Genomic DNA, 19068 nt, shown 5'->3' with positions numbered 1-19068 from the left:
TCCAACAAACTCTGAGCTCCTATCTGGTTCAGTTCCCAGCTCACCCTGGTTCCTCTAGAGCTTAGTGTGGGCCCAAAATGTGCAGAAGATGATCACCACTGCAGGCTAAATGGAATCACCCTCCCCAGACTCATTCTTCATGGTGGGCACCCCGTTGTCTTTCTGAAGCTCATGCTGTCTCCCACTGCCCAGCGAGTGCCCTCCCACTTTGTCACGTCAGCAACCAAAATCCATCAGAAAGGGTTTCTGCTTGGCTGACCTGAGCCTGTTTGTAAACCTTGTGCACATCCACATTTAGGAAACAAATAGGATTAATAAGACTAGCAGCATGCAGTGACTCGGAGGCTGGTTACCATTTACAATGAGGCGCCACGTCAGCGACCAGCACGCTCCAGTGGTTTCCAGAATGAAAGTAATAGAATTTCTGTGGTTAAGCAGCTGTCACTTCTGGGCCAGGGATGCTCATGTATAAATCCGTAATGTAGAAGGGTCATGATAGGGGCCTGGAGAAGGGTCAAGGAAGGCAGGGTTACCCCAGGCTCTAAGATTGGCTTTGGCCTTTGAACCAATGTTGCCCAAACACAGGAAATAGCAATTCTATAGAGTTTTATCTCTCTATATATTTTTTTCTTGATCAGAATGCAATTTGTGTGGGAGCTGGGGACAAGCCCATGAACGAGTATCGCTCCGTTGTGTACTACCAAGTCAAGCAGCCACGCTGGATGGAAACAGTCAAGGTAATGATAATGATAAGAGCACTGAACGTGTATATAGCTGTTACAGTGAACCAGGCACTGTTTTAAGTATATTAGTTTAAAAGTTTATTTCCTGCCATAGTCCTGTGAGGTCTGCATTGTATTTCCCTCATTCTACTGGTGAGAAAATTGTGGCCCACAACTAGTGAGTGGATTGTCCAGTGTCACTGCTGGTCATGTCAGGACTGGAACCCAGGCAGCCTGGCTCTGATCTGAGCTCTCCAGTGCTCCTTGAGGGGACAGGAGGTGGACTGGAGCCGTTATCATTCATTCCTGCTCCTTTTCATGAGAATGTGCCAACAAGTTGAGCAAGACTCCCAGAGAGTTCAGGATTCATGTTCCTGCTCTACCATTAATTCCCCAGCTGTTTGACCTTGAGCAAGTCATTGGATCTGTCTGTTGTGATTTCTTCATCTGTACAATGGGAGCCACAGGATGACTGTGAGGATGAAATGATTTAACCACCCAACGCTGTCAGAGAGTCTTGGAGGAGTGTGCGTTTGATAAATGCTACAAATGTGACATGTTCTCGGCTGTCCTGCAGCGTACCTGCTAGTTTTCTTGGTGTAGAAAACCAAACCAGATCTGCAGCTCCTCTGAGCTGCTCTTCCAGCCCTGGCCCCTTGCTCATTTTCACTCTCCCCTCTGCAGCTTCACGCCTGCTCTGTGCGGTAGGGAGTGGAGGAGGCAAGGATACAGAGATTCCAAATGCCTGCTGTGGTCCTCCAGGTCCTTCTCAGATAGTGCCCCCCACTCCCCAGTACTCTGTGGTGTTTCATTAAAATTAAGCTCCTGGATAAAGTAAATGTGAGAAATACTGAGAAGTGACAGAAAGTATAGATGTCAAAGGCTTCCTTGTCTCAGGTTCTCAGAACCCTTCTGATGGAAGCGTCTCTGCAGAGCTGCAGGAGGAGAGAGTGCATTTCCCAGACTGCTCCACAATGGAGCTTCTTCTTTCCCCAGCAGCCCATCCCTGGACTAGCGCACTGTTGATCACACTTCAAAGATCCCTTGTTCTGCTCCAAACATATGGGAGGCTTGATAGACCCAAGTGATTGTGAAGAACACAAAGGAATATATTGTCATTTTCTTCATGGAACACCCAGCTCAATTCTGGGGCCAATTTTGAGTCTACTTACCTGGAAGGACACAAAGTGACAGAGCTGTCTTCAGCCCTGGGGTACAGTAGAAGTCACCACTCGTGGGGGCATGGGGTCCTCTGAGGCACCTTCAGAGGATCTGAACAGCACCTGGCAGGTATCTGGTGGCAAGCCAGGCAATAGACATGTCCCCATGGACAAGTGCTGTGGTTCTCTGATAGCCTTTTATTGGTCCACTACCTAATCGTTATGGACTTGTCCACTAGCCCTTTCTTGGACAGTGCCCAGCCCATCAAACTGTGCTGTTCTACCCATCAGGGAGGAATGCCAGAATTTTCAAGATGTGAGCTTAAAATGGGCCGTGGGATACCTGAAAAAATGCCCCTTTAGTAGAAGTGGCTGTAGACACAAATCACCACATCATCATGCTACACGGGAAAGAATATTCTCCATTGGAATATGAATTAGGAATTAATTCATTGAACAGTGAAACTTGATTCTAGCTTTGAATATCTCTGCCTCATAATCAGCAGCAGCCCTTACTCACCTGTGCTGACTCAGGAGAGACACACAACTTCCTTTTTGCTGATAGCTATTCAAACCCCAATGGCCTGGCCTTGTTGCATCTATTCCTAGTTTCCTGTGGGTCTACTTATATTCATTCTTGTCAAGATGATGACCTGCCCAACTTTGGGGTCAGAAAGTTATTGGACCAGGTAGGTCCTCTGTTCTGTGTGCTCTCAGGCTCCCTAGTTACATCTCCTTGCTAGTTCTTGCCATGCAGTGTTTTATATGTCACCCCACATGGACCGTGAGTTCTCTGGGTTCAGAGATGCTACCTTCATCAGTGTGGCCAATGCTTCACATCTTGTAGCTTCCAGGAACCATTTCACATTCAGTGAGAGGATGAGTTAGACCCAGGAGACTCTCAGTTCTTTTGCTGGGTATGAAACATAGAACAAGACCTCCTCTGGCTCAGATTTTCTTTTCTGGAAGAAAAATTCCTGCAATGTATACTTTTTGGGTTTTTGTTTTGTTTTGGCTTTTAATAGTTATCCATACTGTGCAGACCTTTACAAAATCAGTGTTGTTCTTGCAGGTAGCTAAGCTCCTCTGCATTGGCCTGAATTGCACACTGCAGGAAGCTGTGGGGCTCTAGGAGGTGGGGAGTGCAGAGCCAGCCAAAGCACCTCAGTGAGCGGTGCCAGCAGACCCTCACCCTACAGTGGTGCTGGGAGATGCGGATGATTGTCCTACCTTTATATCTGTATTTGTGGAAGCAGAAATATCAGACATGTGTCCCACCAAAGAGGGGATGAGCCCTAGGATTTTTCCAAATATTATTGAGTTAAAACACTTTTATTAATTGGCCTAAATGAGAGTCCTCAAGCAACCCCTTAATGGCCACTGTTAATTTGCTAAGCCCTGCTGCAATTGCCAGAGCTCCTGGAGTGTGTAAGGAAATGTGCACTGTGCACTCTGCAGTGCATCAAATCCTGTGCTAAAGTTATGTGACTTTTATATCAATTTGGGGAGATTCATTTTTCCTCACTATAATTTACGGACCTCTTTTCATTGGCTGGGAATGCAATTTGCCAAATGGATTACATTTGGTACTTTATTTTCTCTTCATAGCTAGTTCTTATGTAATTTATTTACAGTTCATCAGGCTTGATGGATGGGTGGCAAAGCAGCATGCTGAGCCTCAAGTTAAATGGTCAGGCTGCCTGTAGGGTGGGACGAGGGGTTGTGTTTAACTCGTGGTCTCCTGAGCTCTGGTTTCTGCCTGCTGAGGTGGCCGTCCCGATCGAGGACATGCAGAGGATCCATCTGCGATTCATGTTTCGACACCGGTCATCCCTGGAATGTGAGTACCCAACCAAATGGTGTCCCTGCGGCTCTCCTGAGACATGGGCAAGATAGTGGGGTGGCCCACGTCTCGTTTTCTTTTCTGACCTCACTATGCCATTTCCAGCTAAAGATAAAGGGGAAAAGAACTTTGCCATGTCCTACGTGAAGCTGATGAAAGACGACGGGACCACTCTGCATGACGGCTGTCATGACTTGATTGTCCTCAAGGTACCGTGAGTCAGAGCCAATGGCAGTGAAGGGGGTGCAGGAACCAATGGGTGATGTCAGGATGGCCTAGTGGTTAACAGAAGGAACCCCAGGACCACAGGCCTACCAGCTGAGTGGCCCAGTGCAAACACAACTCCTTTGGGGCCCCATTTCCTCACCTGTGAGCCGCCTGTGACTCATTGTGAGGATTATGTGAGGTGGTGCTTGCAATCTGAGTGTAAAAGAGAGCTCCAAATGGAGAAGTCATGGTACATACGGAAATGGGCTCGACTCTGTGAGGTCCTCTGTGGGACATGCAGAAGACCTTCAGGGAATATTTGAGAGAGGCTGCACTGTAGCTAATGAAGAAATATTAGAATCTGGGTCCCGATCATGCTGCTATGTAAATCTGGAATCACCTCACATGTCTTCCTGAGTCTCAGTTTTCTTTGTTTAGGCAGATTGTCAGTCTGTTTGGTGTTACTATTAACAAAATAACTGAAGAAGGCTACTTTATAAGGAAAAGAGGTTTATTTAGCTCACAGTTTCAGAAGTTCAAGAACATAGTGCTCAGCTCTGGTGAGGCCCTTCTGGCTGTGTTACATCATGGCAGAATGTGTGTGAGGAAGAGATCGCACACCAAATTGGACACCAGAGAGGCCAGGCATGGCTAGAATCAGGCTTTTATAACCACTCTTATCTCTAAAACTAAGCAGCATCCCATGAGAACCACCTTCATCCCTTCTGAAGACAATGTCCCCATGACCCAAGGACCTTCTGTAGGCTCCACCTCTTTTTTTAAAGTTATGATTATTTCAATGTTTATTTCTTTTTTAGAATGGAATAGCATAGCACAAAATGAAAATAACCATCTCTTATACCTCTACTTATAAAAATAAGTAATTTTGAGCTAAACAAAAAAAAAAAAAAAGGAAAAATCACATAAATACGAGTTTCAGGACTTGATCAATTTAGGCAGCTAATTTAGAAAATTCATTTTGGCCTCCTCCTTCCCCAGCATGCTCTACAAATCTTCACTTTTAATTCATAGATATGATCAAAAGCAGTGTCTGGAAATAGATCAGATTATTTCTGGGATAGACAGCCTCTAAGAGGGTCCCCGGTGTCCTGGGTGATGACCTTTCCCCCTGGGTATTCACGCAGGCTCCACCTCTGAAAGCTTCTGTCACCTCAACATTGCCACCCTGAGAAGCAGGCCTCCAACATATGAATCTTGGGGATTAACCACACCAAACCATTGCAAGCAGTGACAGCAGTAACGATGACAACTCAGTCAGATCTCAGACACGACAGGGCCGTGTGTAAACGTGAAGGGCATACAGATGTCCACTGTTAGGTTTTCACAGCACGAGACCTGCACTGTTTGTAGGAGGTGGGGAGGTGTTTGCCTTGACCTGGCCTGTGTGCTTTCCCTTTTGGGACAGCAGGACGCATGGGGAAGTTGCTTGCTGGATGCAGAGCTTGTGGTTGTGACCTACATACAGCATGGCTGAGTCACAGGTGGACCTTTGCCTGCGCTCTCTACCTGGGGGCTGCAACCGCCTGTGGCCAACATGACCCTCACTGCTCATCACGTTGCACTTTTCTCTGAGTCTCTGACTTTTCCAGAAGCCCCCTTTCTTCTGTGTAGCCTGTGTTCTCCCATTCATTGCACCTTGAAGTAGGTCTTGGAATGAAAGCCATTCTTCCCCAACCTGCCGGGAACTCCTTGGGGAAGAGGACCAGTCGTAGCCAGTTTTCCTTTTACTTGACTTCATTAAACTTTAGTTTCCTCAACTGTAATCTGAGAATAACAAAATCTGCTTCATCCACTTGAATGAAGTGAACTAAGGCACACAAAGGATTTGGAATAGCTCGGGGCAGAGGAAGGGTCTGATCAGGAGGGTCTCCTGAGCACTGCCTCTGGTCATTCATATTGCCTGGCGAGGCCGTGCATTTCTTTAATTCTGCTATGTTCTCTGCATTATCCCATTTAGTTTGGGAGTATGGTTATCCTCAGTTTACTTGTGAGAAAAATGGACATGGAGAAGCCAGAGAATGAATCCAGGATAAACAGAACAAGCTTCGGGTCCAGGGCTTCCTGACCTAGTGCCTTTGCCATTCACTCCCAGGTTAAGCTGGATTCCCTAGTGTCCTGGAGCATCTTTTTCTTTTAATCATTTCAAAAAAATTTAGGATGGATTAAAACTGCTATCTGGAAATCTTCAATTCCCTTTTCTGCTTTAAGATGCTCACAGAGGCTCCAGCTGGTTGATCATCCCCTTCTGCATTCAGCTAACTAGATTCCCACGTTTGTGGCGGTACAGGCCTGCCTCGCCACCTGGTCTTCACTGCTTTCCTGATGATCTTCCTGCTTCTGACCCTCCCCAGTTCACAGCACGTAATTTGGCCACTTCAAGCTCTGGGTAGATTATATGAGTAGTCTTGGCTTGGGACAGTAACCAAAGTGTCATTTCCAGGGGGACAGCAAGAAGATGGAGGATGCCAGTGCTTACCTGACTCTTCCTTCTTATCGACATTATTCGGAAAACAAGGGGGCCACCTTGAGCCGGAGCTCCAGCAGTGTTGGGGGGCTGTCCATCAGCTCTCGAGATGTGTTCTCCATTTCCACCCTGGTGTGCTCCACAAAGCTCACCCAGAATGGTAATGGAGCCCACTGGGAGTTTTGTCTGTGGGGTGTGTGTGTGTGTGTGTGTGTGTGTGTGCATGGATGCACAAGCCCAGGTGCGTGGCAGCCTGGTGGTTTGATCAGTAACTGTGATCCTCTTGTCCCAACTGTGTTTTAGTGGGCTTGCTGGGTTTGCTGAAGTGGCGCATGAGGCCCCAACTGCTGCAAGAGAATTTAGAAAAGTTGAAGATCGTGGATGGAGAGGAGGTGGTGAAGGTTAGTGGGACTTCACTTCCTGTGTTCATCCACCAGTGACAGAAATTTAAGTCAAGGGCAGCTCCAGGGAAGGAGGCGGGTGGGTTTTCCTTGCCATGGTGAATCTTTATTGGGAAATCCAGTGGGGAGACTTGGCTTGATGGCACTGAATATCGAGTATCAGGAAACTCTGGTTGTGCTTAGTCTCTGTAACAGATTAACCTGGGTGTAGAGCCCAGCTCTCCCATTTAATCTTTATGCAATAATGCTATGAAATGACATGTTTCTCAAGGTTGTTATGAGCTTTCAGTGATGTTATTTAAAAATAACTCAGTGCTGTCTCTTACCTGTTAATACATAATAAATGAATGAAAGCACACGAAACTTACAAAGTTCAATAAATAGTGATAGTAATTATTTTGTATGTACATGTTGCTATGTTTAGTAGTATGATCTCTCAGTACTATATGCACATTTTTAGAAATGAAAAGTTTATTTGTAGTTTGTCTGCTCAGAGAGCACTATGCCTTGAAGGTGAGAAAGAGAAAGATGTCAGTGCTTGCACTATAGGTAAAGTGCGCTGAAAACCATGCAAATGCCTGGGATCTACAGGGTGGTGGAGAGTAGACAGTGTCTAAGGTGGAGGTCTGGCTAGAGTAGGCCGCCTCTCCAGCCCCATCAAGAGAACAAGTGTGGAGACAAGTGTTTCCCACGGTCCTGGTCATCATGTTTGCACCAGGAATTTGGTTCAGCTAGAAACCCTGAAGTTAGATGTCTTTATGTGGTAGCTCTGGCTTTTAAGGGATTATAGGAAATATTGACTCTTCCCTTAGGAGGGAAGGAAATCAAGTTTTATTTAATTGCACAACCCTGGAGAAACGGTGGTAGAACTTCCAGATCGATGCTTCAATGGACGCTATTGACCCACCCACCCACCTAGCTCAGCACTGACAACCACACGCCCCCAGACGCCCCCTGGAGAAGGCTGTTGCTACCAGGCAGTTTGGAGAAGTCATCTGGGGGTGGGGGTGGGGTTCCACTGCATTCTTTCTTTTGATTCTTCTTTTTAAAAAATGTTTGTTATTGGAGTATACTATCCCTGCGATGCAGCAGGCACCAGCACAGCTCAGGGAGATTTTGTTCACTGCCCGCCACATCCATCCCCCAGATGGATATGCACAACACTCGCAGAGTTGCTGCGGACCCTCTCGCCCCCTTCGCAGTCATGATCCCGGGTAGGGGCAATGGCTAGGCTGGCTGCTCTGGTCATGGATGGGTTTTTCCTACTCTTGAATTTTCTGAAGCTGGAGTGAGAGAGTGTTCATTTCTGTGTCTGACTTGTTTTACTCACATCCTCGCTGTCGCGAGACAAAGCGCTGTGTCATGTTCTGTAGTGTGAAATTGCTACTGTGCATGGACAGCCAAGTGGCTCCAAGTCCTGGCTCTTCTGTGGGCCTCTCAAACATGGCCTGGGTGCTGTGCGCTCATTCTCTTGGGTAGACAGGTGAGGGTGGGGTCCCTGGCCATCTGCACTCCCTCTGAACGTGACCTTGGTTCTTTCGTCCAGTTTCTCCAGGACACTCTTGACGCCCTCTTCAACATCATGATGGAGCATTCTCAAAGTAATGAGTATGACATCCTCGTCTTCGATGCCCTGGTAAGAGCATGGGGACAGGCTTTCATGTGTCTCACTGTGACAGTAGAGAGAACCCATGGTGTCCATGGTCCTTTCCATGAGTTCCTTAGAGCCACGGTGACCTTTGGCAGCCAGACCCATGAGTGAGCTATTGCTTCCCTTCACTGGTGTCCGGTTGTTCTGAAAGCCAAGGGCATAGTGGGGCAAGGGGAGTTTTCAGGTTAATGTCAGCCCAACCCTGGTGGAGAGCACACGAGGCCATGTGCTGGGAATCGTTACCTCCACTTCCCAGGAGTGTGGAGCCGGTCCCTGGCCAGGCTGTAGAGCACCTGACACTTCCCCACTCTCCTGTCATGTCCTCTGACTCACCTCTACTCCTGCCAACCCAGAACCTCTGGCCGTGGAACGCTGCCCAGATCTTTTCTCTGTCTTCCTGTATGGTCCCTCTCATGTCACGGCCCACATTTCCTCAGTGCCATGTCCAAAAAACATGAGCAACACTGCATCAGGGTTTGGGCAGTCAGTAAAGTCTCCCTGTGTTGGCCCGTGTCGTCACAGACATTTGCAATTTAAAAGATGCTCCTTGGAGATGAAGGTGGTTTAATCAGGTGCTTTTCACAAAGGTCCTTTAGAATGTGCCTTACAGGACAGATGCTCCTTAACTAAAGGCTCCTTCCATTAAATAACTCAGAGAAGTGCTGAGTGCTGCGTGGCCCCCCTGGAGAGTCATAGTGCACATCAGTGTACCAAGTCTCTGCAATGTCCTGCAATAAAGACGACGTCTAACGGTGACAATATGAGGTTCCTCTAACCTATCTGACTGTGAAAGCTTTTATCTTACAACACCTTAAAGCACATTTCATGAGCAACTTTTGCAGAGACAATATTATGGTGAAAAGTATTAATCGGGTCTGGGGTTGTGGCTCAGTGGTAGACCACTTTCTTAGCCCATGTGAGGCACTAGGTTCGTTCCACAGAACCACTTAAAAATAAATGGATGAAATAAGGGTTATAAAAAGGATTAATTGTTTATTAGTGAGCATGTCTTTATGTGGTAGCTCTGGCTTTTAAGGGATTATAGGAAATATTGATTCTGGGCAAACAAATTTTGATTAAGGGGTGCGTTGTACCAGGTAAATACTGTTTCCTGCTCTGAGTTTGCTCCCCCTCACCCCAATAATTCTTGGCATTTTCCTCAGATCTACATAATAGGACTCATTGCAGACCGGAAATTCCAGCATTTCAACACGGTCCTGGAGGCATACATTCAGCAGCACTTTAGTGCGACCCTGGCTTACAAGTGAGTCCCTCGCCTGCAGGAATTTCCTGTGCACGTGCTGCCTGCCCTGCCGGGATGCATGGGGCACAAGGAACTTGAGCAATTGACTTTTGACACTGGTCTGTGTGAGTTCTCCCTTTTCTGAGAAAACCCAACCCATAACTGGGTAATTTGGATATCCTCAAACATATGCAGAATCCCGAGATTGAGATGAAGTGTTCGTGTATTTGCTGAGCTAGTTAGCTATCATTTACGGGACAGTTACTTGTGGAAAAACACCAGAACTCAAGGCTAGAGAGGAAGAAGTACAGAAACCGGGTGGCTCTGGATTGCTGGGGGTAGGGGACCGAGGAGAGAGGGGGTGATGCTGGGGGGTGATGCTGGAGTGTGTGGTGGCAGCAGTTTGGGAAGAAGCCTTGGAAGGCAGGCCAAGTCATTTAAAGTCTGCCCCACTCGTGTTGGAAAAACACACATTTTCCGAGCAAGGGAGTTTCACGGTAGTTACAGGAACATTTTGTATAGAGAGAAAAATGCAAGACTACATCAGCACTGCTATCTCCCCATTGCCTGAGTAGGCCTAGTTTTACCATTGAAGACATTTTTTTTTCTTATATTTTTCCTTTGCTGGCTTTTTATGGGCAGCAAATAACTTATTCATTCCCTGTAATAAATACATATTTTCAGCAGTTATTTTTATGTTAGCAAACGAGTGGTGAACTTAGCTATACTACCACCTTTAACCTTTGATTGAATGCCTCATAATTTTCTGAGCAAACTAATTACCATGCTGTGGACCAGAAAGAGATATATTTTGAAAATACTATCTCTTATTCAGGAAACTGATGACGGTGCTGAAGACTTACTTGGACACCTCCAGCCGAGGGGAGCAGTGTGAGCCGATCCTAAGAACTCTGAAAGCTTTGGAATATGTATTCAAGTTCATTGTTCGGTCGAGGACATTGTTTTCACAGTGAGTACCTGTTACGTAAGAGTGATTGATGAACCCTGAAATCCCTATGGGAGCCAACAGTGTTTTTACTGTAGGTGAAACTCTTCAAAAATTATAACCAGCTTTCATTTAAAAGAAAAAAAAAAAAACTTAAAAATTCCAATCCAGCCCAAAGAGTTCTGAGGGCTCTAGATTTCGTTTGGGAAGAGAAGGAATCCTAAGCTGTTGCAATGATGTTTCTTCCCAGAGCAATGTGATTTGTGGTCTGAAGCTTTTCTGTTTTATCTAACGTTCTTCATTTGATTTAAGATAATTTTAAGAAAACTTTCCAGGAATGAAGACTACTCATTTGCACTTAGGGATAAATAGGATCTTATTTAAATTTGCATTTTTGAAAAATCCAGAGAGAGAGCGCTGGCCTCAGGCATGGCTGAATCCAGATGCTCAGTGCCACTGGGACTATCTCTAGCTCTTGATCTTGACTGCCTTTCTTTTGTTGATTGCCTTCTGAGGCAAGTTTTCCAGTGTGCAGCTACTAGAATTCCACTAGCTAAAGCAACCCTAGTTTCCTTGCTATCCCAGAAAAATTCTTTGGCAACAATTACCTGGTTATGTGTTAAGATCTTAATCAGGTGGCTAGGGGAATGGCTAGGCATCACCGGTAGTTGTGGTCACATGTGGCAGGGTCAGGTCAGCCCCTTATGGCATAGACTTCCTGTGGTGGAGACAGAGCTTTCCCAAAGAAAGCCTGTACCCTTTATTTGGATCATGACAATGGATGGCCTCTAAAGCTTCACACTCAAGAAAGCATTTGAAATGGGTCATCATTTCAGATCTTCCTAAAACACCCTTTGACGTTTCAGGTAAGCCAAAGAAAGACGCTGTAAATCCTGTATCCCTTAAATTGGTGTGTACATTTCAATTTCTCAGACTTGTCAGTCAAATCTCAGGGGTATTCTTCCAAGTTCGGGGTATACTTGTTAATTATTTGTAAACCAGTAGAGTCCAGGCTTTCTAAGAACTGAGTTTTTCAGAGTTCAATGATTCAGACTTTGTAGTTACAGATTAAGACAAGGATACCTCATCTGTCTTCCCAGTGAACATTTTTTTTTTTTGGATCTATAAAAATATAAGCTTTCATCCATCACTATCTTCTTCTCTAGTTCTTCCCTTAGTCTTATATATTTTACTGTTCCTCCTTCTCCTTCCCTCTTCCCTCCTTCCCTCCTTTCCCTATCATTTCCTTCTCTCTTCCCTCCCTTCCTTCTTATCTTTTTCCTGTCTTTTATCTTTCCCATCTACTAGAACAAAGTACTTTTGTTCAATTGCTTTCTTTTTTCTCTGCCTCAAGGGATGGCATCTTGCAGAAATTCTAACTCTTGAGTATAAATTCAGTGCTGAATAGCATTTGGCTTCCTGAGGAGCAGAGTGATCTTTATTTCTTGCTGAATCCCCATCACTGACATTTGGTCAGAAGATGCCTCTAAGACACTACAGGCCTCATCTGGAACCCTTTCTCATGAACAAACGTGTAGGCTGATCTGCAAAAGAGGGCCCATGACCTCATACTAGGAGAAAGTAGGTTTGTGTCTTGTTCATTGTAGAGTCCTATTCACAATGGTCTGCTCTCCAGTAGGGCCTCAGGGCATCAGAAGTGACTGGGTATTTCCCCGTACTGGGGGAAATGTACTTGGACAACTAGAAAATAGAGAGCTCCGTGCTTAGAGATTCCTACGCCAGCTGGTAGGAAATAAGAACATAATTATTGCTTTTAGGCTTATTGCATCTGCTATTGTGTTTCTGTTTCCTGTTATTCCTTTATTCTTTCCCCCCATGTGCATAATTGCAGTGAATCTGGCTCCCATTATTTGTTCCCTGCATTTGTCTTTGCATGTACTGCGCATGAACATTTGCAAAAGCAAGGACTCCGCTGTGTCGATAGGCAGGAACTGGGGGACATGGGAGGAAGAGATGTGATTGAGATGGTGGGGAATTTTTATTTCATTATTTTGCAGGGGAGAGGATTCACTTTACTCTATAGCCAAAAGAAGTGAGTTTCTTGTTCCCCATCTTGCATCATGAGCTCCCAAGCCAGCATCTGGCCTGCTCATAGCTGTACAGAAAGCCAGCAGAACAGGTTCTAGTTTCTACCACAGGGAGGCAGTGGTGAAAATATGGGAAATTCCTAAATCGTGGGGAGTCTGTCTAGAAGATCCTGGGTGGCCATGCCTAAGGCCACCATCCACTAGACTTCTGCAGGATGATCCCCTGGGGGGTATAGAGCACAGTGAGAAACATTCAGCAAGAGCTGAAGTGATTGTCTTCCAGGCATTGAACTCTCTACAAAGCCCAGGGTCTTTAATCCTGAAGCTCCATGCTGATCCTCAAGGCTTCTGAGGTTCTGGAATGACAGGTGGCTGGAGCGACCTGTGCTTCCCTGCTCTGCGGTGGACACTGAGCAGCTCTCTGTCCAACTGGCCAGCATTCTGCGGGGATAGCTGGCAGAGCCTGGACCTGCAGGGGGAGGGGGTCTCTCCTCCTTCCTTGCTCCTTATAAATCCCAGTCCTGCCACAGGCTGGGGCACAGGGGGCAGTGTGGGATGATGGTCACAGCACACTGTTTGTGCTGTGCCGACCTTGGATTGAGGCATGTTTCTGTTCCCGTAAGTGCCTGGCTAAATGAGTGACCCAGCCTCTCTGAGCTTCGGTTTCCTCATCTGTAAGTGGGGATATGCCAGCTCCTGGTGTTTAGCTGATGGGCTGAGATTACATGCAGAGCACTCCAGGTGGCATCTGGCACCTGCTCCATACGTGTAATACATGTTTGCTAATGTCTTGTTTTTGCCTAGGAGACAGCAAGGAGGCCTATTTCAAAAGCTCAGGCTTAAATTAGTAAGAGAGAATGTTCCAGAATCTTGATGCTTGCTCAGCTGACTCACCGTGCACCTATCCTAAGCATTTCTTGCTGTTGGTTTTTGGAGGTTGAATCACTTTGGCCTGTTATCCATGCTTTTCAAGGACAGAAATGTGGGGACTTTGCTGGCCCTGTGAATTCACCTTGCTCTGCTGCTGGCCCCTTCAAATGGTCCCTGACCCTGCTGCTCTCCTGTCCCCTGGGGGTGTGGCCAGGCCTGGGGTGCTGCCCTGCTGGCTCTGCGTCCTGCCTTTTCTGCTCTCTTTATCATCCCTCTTATTCGGTTCTTGCTGTATTCTCTTCTGTGTGGGGTCCCAATCATGGGTGTCTGCCTTTCAGATCCCTCCTTCTCCTCCTCACTCCATACCAGCTTTGCTTGGGAGAGTCTGGGTGCAACAGTGGTTAAGCACAGTTGTCTCCAGGGCTGGCTAATCCTGAATCCCACCACCACCGTGGGGAATTCTTTCATCTGCCCAAAGCTCAGTTTCATCACAGGTAACAGGTATCACGTGAGTACCTGCCACACAGGGTTGCAGGGTAGCCTGAGTGGGTCCAGGGCATAAGGCTCATACACAGTGCCTGTCACAGACCAAGGGCTGTCCATGGTAGCAATTTTTACCTGCAGAACACAGTTCACATGCCATGGACAGGGATCTTCACAAAAATCCAAAAGGACCTCACCTTTTAATGTCATCTCCTACTAAGCCTCATTTGCTCCACACAGCCACACTGAGTGACGTCTTTGCTGGGACTCAGGCTCCTCACATGAGGCCTTTGCTGCCTTCTCCAGTGTCTGCTCGCCAGCCCTCTCCTCGGCCATGTCTGCTGTTTGGCTGTGCTATTTAAAATGGCAGCACCACCCTCGGCCCTCCTGATGCCCTCTTCTCACTCTGCCTTTGGTCTGTTTTCTGCCTGTAGAATCAACCATGGGTTATACTCTACCTACTCATTAGTTATGCCTTTATTCACCGCTCCCCTTCCCTGACTAGGATGTCAGCCACAGGAGGACACGAATCTTTGACTATTCTTTGCACTGCTGTATTCCAAGAATGGGGAACAGCATGTGGAACATAGTAGGTGCTTGATCAATATGAAACTGGACACCATTTCATAGATAAGAAAATTGAAGTTTGGATTCAGCCTCAGGCTCACACAGCAAAGAACTAGCTGAGCAGGATTTGTCCTCTGCGTGATCTGATGAAGCAGAGATTGAGAACTGGAGCTTTTGCTGGGCCATGCCAGTGGGCAGTCTGGTTGGCAAGGAGGAGGGCTGTCCTGAGAGAAGACACCTGGGACCAGAAAGGTCAGCTCCATGGGCCTGACACTGCATGGGGTCAGGTGCTGGGTTACTTGGCCCCCCTTGTAAGCACAGTAGGGATTCAGTAGAGAGGTTGAGGGCTTGCACAGGAGAGGTTAGGGAAGCGTCCCCACTACTGTGAGGAAGCTCTGCAGGAATCCCAACTCCATACTCAGTCCCAAGGAATGAATGAAGAGAAGCTGCCCTAGGGGAGGCGCAGGTGAGCGCAGGCCCCTTGGTTAGAGAAAGACACTCTGCATTCTGCGGGGGCCATGGCATTGGAAGCGTCCTCCTCCTTCCCCCTACTCCCTGGGAGTCTAGGGCTATTGTGGCTGCACAGTGCCATTGGCCTGAACTGGCTCTGCCACTCCATTAATGGAGGCTTCCCAGAGCAAGCTTCACAGCTCCAGGGACACCCATCTGGCTCCCCTTCCCCTGGCCGAGTGCTGCTGCCTGCCTTCATGTGCCTTTAGCATCATGGATGTGAAACCAGACATTGCTCTCTCTGCCTTTTTGGCTTGCATCTTGCTTTGCTCTGCTCACCTCCTGCCTCCCCTGTCTCCACTTACCCCTCCCCAGCTCTGTTTCCTCCGATGTGCATAGTATACACTAGCTCGACTCCGGGTCCTGAATATGTTAGGCAGCGAGATTGTCTGAATGAAACTCAGGCGCGCCCAGTTCAGCCCGCAGCCTGAGGGAGTACAGAAGTCACTGCCTTTTTAAACAAGTATGAAATTAAGTCCAAGGTAGTTGCCAGTGTGATTTGTTTTCATTGTTTATATATGAATAAATATTAAAATGCAGTCATCTGTTTATGCCGAGCATGGGGTGAAAGGCCTGTCACATTGCTATTCCGGTTTCTCCTGCATGTAATTTGTTTGCATGTTAATGCCATTTATTCCTGTGTAAGCCTCTGTTTTCGGGTTTGAATATAATTTCACTTTTCGATGACAGTAATGGCTCTGTAAACTGCACAATTGCAGTTAATGGAATTATTTTATGATAACATTAACTTGGCATCACATCAAAATGGAAGACAAAACAGTCACCAAAGGGATATTGTCAGACAGTGACTTCTCTGTAATTTATTGTCTACTTTATGAGCTGCTGCACTGCTGAGGGGAGCTAACAGCCTGATTCTCATGAACATATGTGAAAGCACTTTATCAGCTGTTAAGTAAGTTGCTGTTATCTTAACACGAAATCATGAGTAGGCATGAACCATTGAGTTGTTCTCTTTCCAGTTGAAATACTGGCAAACATTTACTGAGCACCTATTATGTGCTTGGCATATTGTTAAGTAGTGGGGACTCTAAGATTAGTAGGTCAGCTTCTATAAGTAGTGACAATGTGGTGGACAAGATAGGCCTCTAGCCATCAAGTTGCCTTCCCTAAGAATGAGCAGGACCCAGCAACCGATGCTTGGAAATGGCTATTAGGGGGCACACAGGTCTGAATGACAAAGTCCACCTGGGGAGGGCCAGTGTGTTAGTCAGGGTTCTCTAGAGGAACAGAATCAACAGGAAGTATAATAATAAAAAGGGGATTTGTTAGATTGGCTTAAACGACCCAAATCTGGATAATCCACAATGGCCGTCTGCAGGCTGGAGAGCTAGAGGATCCAGTAGCTGCACAATCCAAGATGCTGAAGCCTCAGAAAAAGAGGGACCAATTGTGCTACCCTAGTTTGAGACTGAAGGTTTCTGGAAACTCCATGGAGAATCACTGGCTTTGAAAGAACGGAAGAGCTGGAGTCTGATATCCTCAGACGATCACAGCAGCAATTAAGAACCTGTTCAAGAAGAATCAAGGGCTGAGGCTGAAGCTCAGTGGCACTTGCCTCGCACGTGTGAGGCACTGGTTTTGATCCTCAGCACACATAAAAACAAATAAATAAAGATATTGTGTCCATCTACAACTAAAAAGATATTTTACAAGAAGAAGAATTGAGCTTACATCTGCTGCTGCTTCCCTGTTCTTCCAACTTTTATTCCATCCAAGCCTCCAGCCTATTGAACAGTGCTGCCCATGCTTAGGGAGGGTCTCCACTTTAGTTTGCTATCCCACCTGCCAATCATTCCTAGACACACCCTCGGTGACACACCCATAAGCCTCTTAATCATCAGCATCTCTTAATCCAATCAAGTTGACAATTCAAATTAACTTATAGTCAGTAATTCTTCTCAAAGAAGGTGATTTTTTTTTGAGAGAGAGAATTTTAATATTTATTTTTTAGTTTTCTGCAGACACAACATCTTTGTTTGTATGTGGTGCAGAGGATCGAACCCGGGCCGCATGCATGCCAGGCGAGCGCTCTACCACTTGAGCCACATCCCCAAGAAGGTGATATTTTAAATGTTGAAAGGTATTTAAGAAAGCAGCCATTGAAGGAAAAGAGAATCCCACATTCCAAATATATCAGACCTAGCGGAACTGGTGATTCTGCCTGCTCCTCTAGATCTGGTCTGCTAGGCCCCTTCTCTATGTGTAGCCCCCACCATTTCTTACTCTATCTCACCTCATACGCACAACAATCTTGCAAAGGACAGGTGTCATATGTCTATTCTACAGGAGAGGAAATGGAAGCCCAGGAAGGTACCAAACAGGACTCCAGGACACAGAGTTAGGCCTGGTCACGAGGGATCTGACACCCTAGGTTCTTTGTACCCTGCTGAGCCCACACATGAATAGCATGTTTGTAAAGAGGAATGGGGCTATGGTTTGGATAAGTGTCCCCCAGAGGTCCCTGTGTTAAAGGCTTGGTCCTCAGCCTCTGGCATTATGGGAGGTGTGGAACTTTTTTTTTTAATTGTTAATGGATCTTTATTTAATTTATTTATTTATATTTGGTGCTGAGAATCGAACCCAGTGCCTCACACATGCTAGGCAGATGCTCTACCGCTGAGCCCCAGCCGCAGCCCAAGTATGGAACTTGTAGCTAAGAGGTGGAGCCTACTGGGAGGTCTTGAGGTCATTGAAGGTATGCCCCAGAAGGGGACTGTGGGACCCTATTTCCTTTCCTTCCTTTCTTTCTTTTGTTCCCTGGCTAGTTTTTCTCCTACCATGATATGCACTCTTTACCCAAAATCCATGGGACCAACCAGTCATGGACCAAAATAACCCTTCTTTTTTTAATAAGTTGGTTATCTCAGGTGTCGGTTGTAGTAGCAGGAAGCCGACTGGCACTAGTGGCTGGGAGGTGAAGCTGCAGGGTAGGCAAGCTGTAGGAGGGGCACGGGGGGGTTGGAGCTGGTCTTCCTCCTCTGTGCAGCAGGATTCGGCCTAGGTGCTGCTTTTCATCCTGAGCACACTCAGTGAGCCACCCCCGTGGTGAGCAAACGAATTCACCAAGATCGGGTAAAGATATTACCATTTATTAAATCCCAGATGAAGAAATTAAACTTTTTAAGCACTAGTAATAGCACATGGATAAAATTTATAAGTAAATAATATCTATTGAGAGAGCTGATTAAGTTTTATTTCTCACAGGAGCCGTCTGGAAACCACTGCTTTTGGCAGGGGGAGCCACTGATGTTCTAATGTGGGGAATTAACCTGATTAGGTTCTTGCTGTGGAAAGAGGAGGAAGTAGGAGTTAGCACACAGGAGAAGGCAGGAATAGGGAGAATGCCGGTGGACCTCAGGGGTAGGGCTCTGGGGAGGGGGGGTTATCCAGGCAGGTGGTTTGAGTGGAGATGGTCACAGTAGCGCTGGAGAAGAGGAAGAAGTGGGAGGGGGGGGGTGAGGAAAGCAAACTGCCTTCCTCTGCCCTCGCCCCAGGACGCTCAGCACAGACGATGGCCCCCCACCTAATGCGTGTGGGTCCCCTGCACCACACAAGCAGTTCAGGCGTCCTCAGATGTGATTCGGCCCCGACACTGCCTACCTGGAGATAGAATCAGGTCCCACAGGCTGAGGGCTCAATCCCCAAGACTGTCCCCAACCTCAGTCAAACATGAATGACAGTCGTACAAGCCCCTGGTTGTTTAAGTAGTGCTTCTGACCCAGTAGGCGTGAGTCAGGGTCCTCAGATTCAAGCAGGTTGGGTAGCGGCCCTGGGAATTCAGAGAAACACGTCCTATGTCTGCTAGTTACCTAGGATCCACAAAGGGTGCCAGGGGACACCAGATGAAGAGAAGGACAGGAGAGGCATGTGCGAGGGGCGGAGATCTGTGCCCTGTCCCCAGGCCACCCTCC

At 46.9% G+C, this 19068-nt stretch overlaps 1 protein-coding gene across 3 annotated transcripts in view; it reads left to right on the top strand.

Moving 5' to 3' along the window:
• The window catches only part of Dock2 (dedicator of cytokinesis 2), a 400432-nt gene that overhangs the window by 54576 nt on the left and 326788 nt on the right, over positions 1-19068 (top strand). For all 3 annotated transcript variants that reach the window (XM_027938544.3, XM_071611997.1, XM_034636841.2), the window contains exons 15-22: positions 639-737; positions 3650-3722; positions 3831-3934; positions 6394-6577; positions 6721-6818; positions 8365-8454; positions 9633-9733; positions 10548-10682. In XM_027938544.3, the coding sequence (XP_027794345.1) occupies positions 639-737; positions 3650-3722; positions 3831-3934; positions 6394-6577; positions 6721-6818; positions 8365-8454; positions 9633-9733; positions 10548-10682 (884 nt within the window). The remainder of the gene's footprint in view (positions 1-638; positions 738-3649; positions 3723-3830; positions 3935-6393; positions 6578-6720; positions 6819-8364; positions 8455-9632; positions 9734-10547; positions 10683-19068) is intronic.

This window comes from Marmota flaviventris, chromosome 5, assembly GCF_047511675.1.
Source record: "Marmota flaviventris isolate mMarFla1 chromosome 5, mMarFla1.hap1, whole genome shotgun sequence".
NCBI lineage: Eukaryota > Metazoa > Chordata > Mammalia > Rodentia > Sciuridae > Marmota > Marmota flaviventris.
This window is presented reverse-complemented; position numbering and strand designations above follow the sequence as displayed.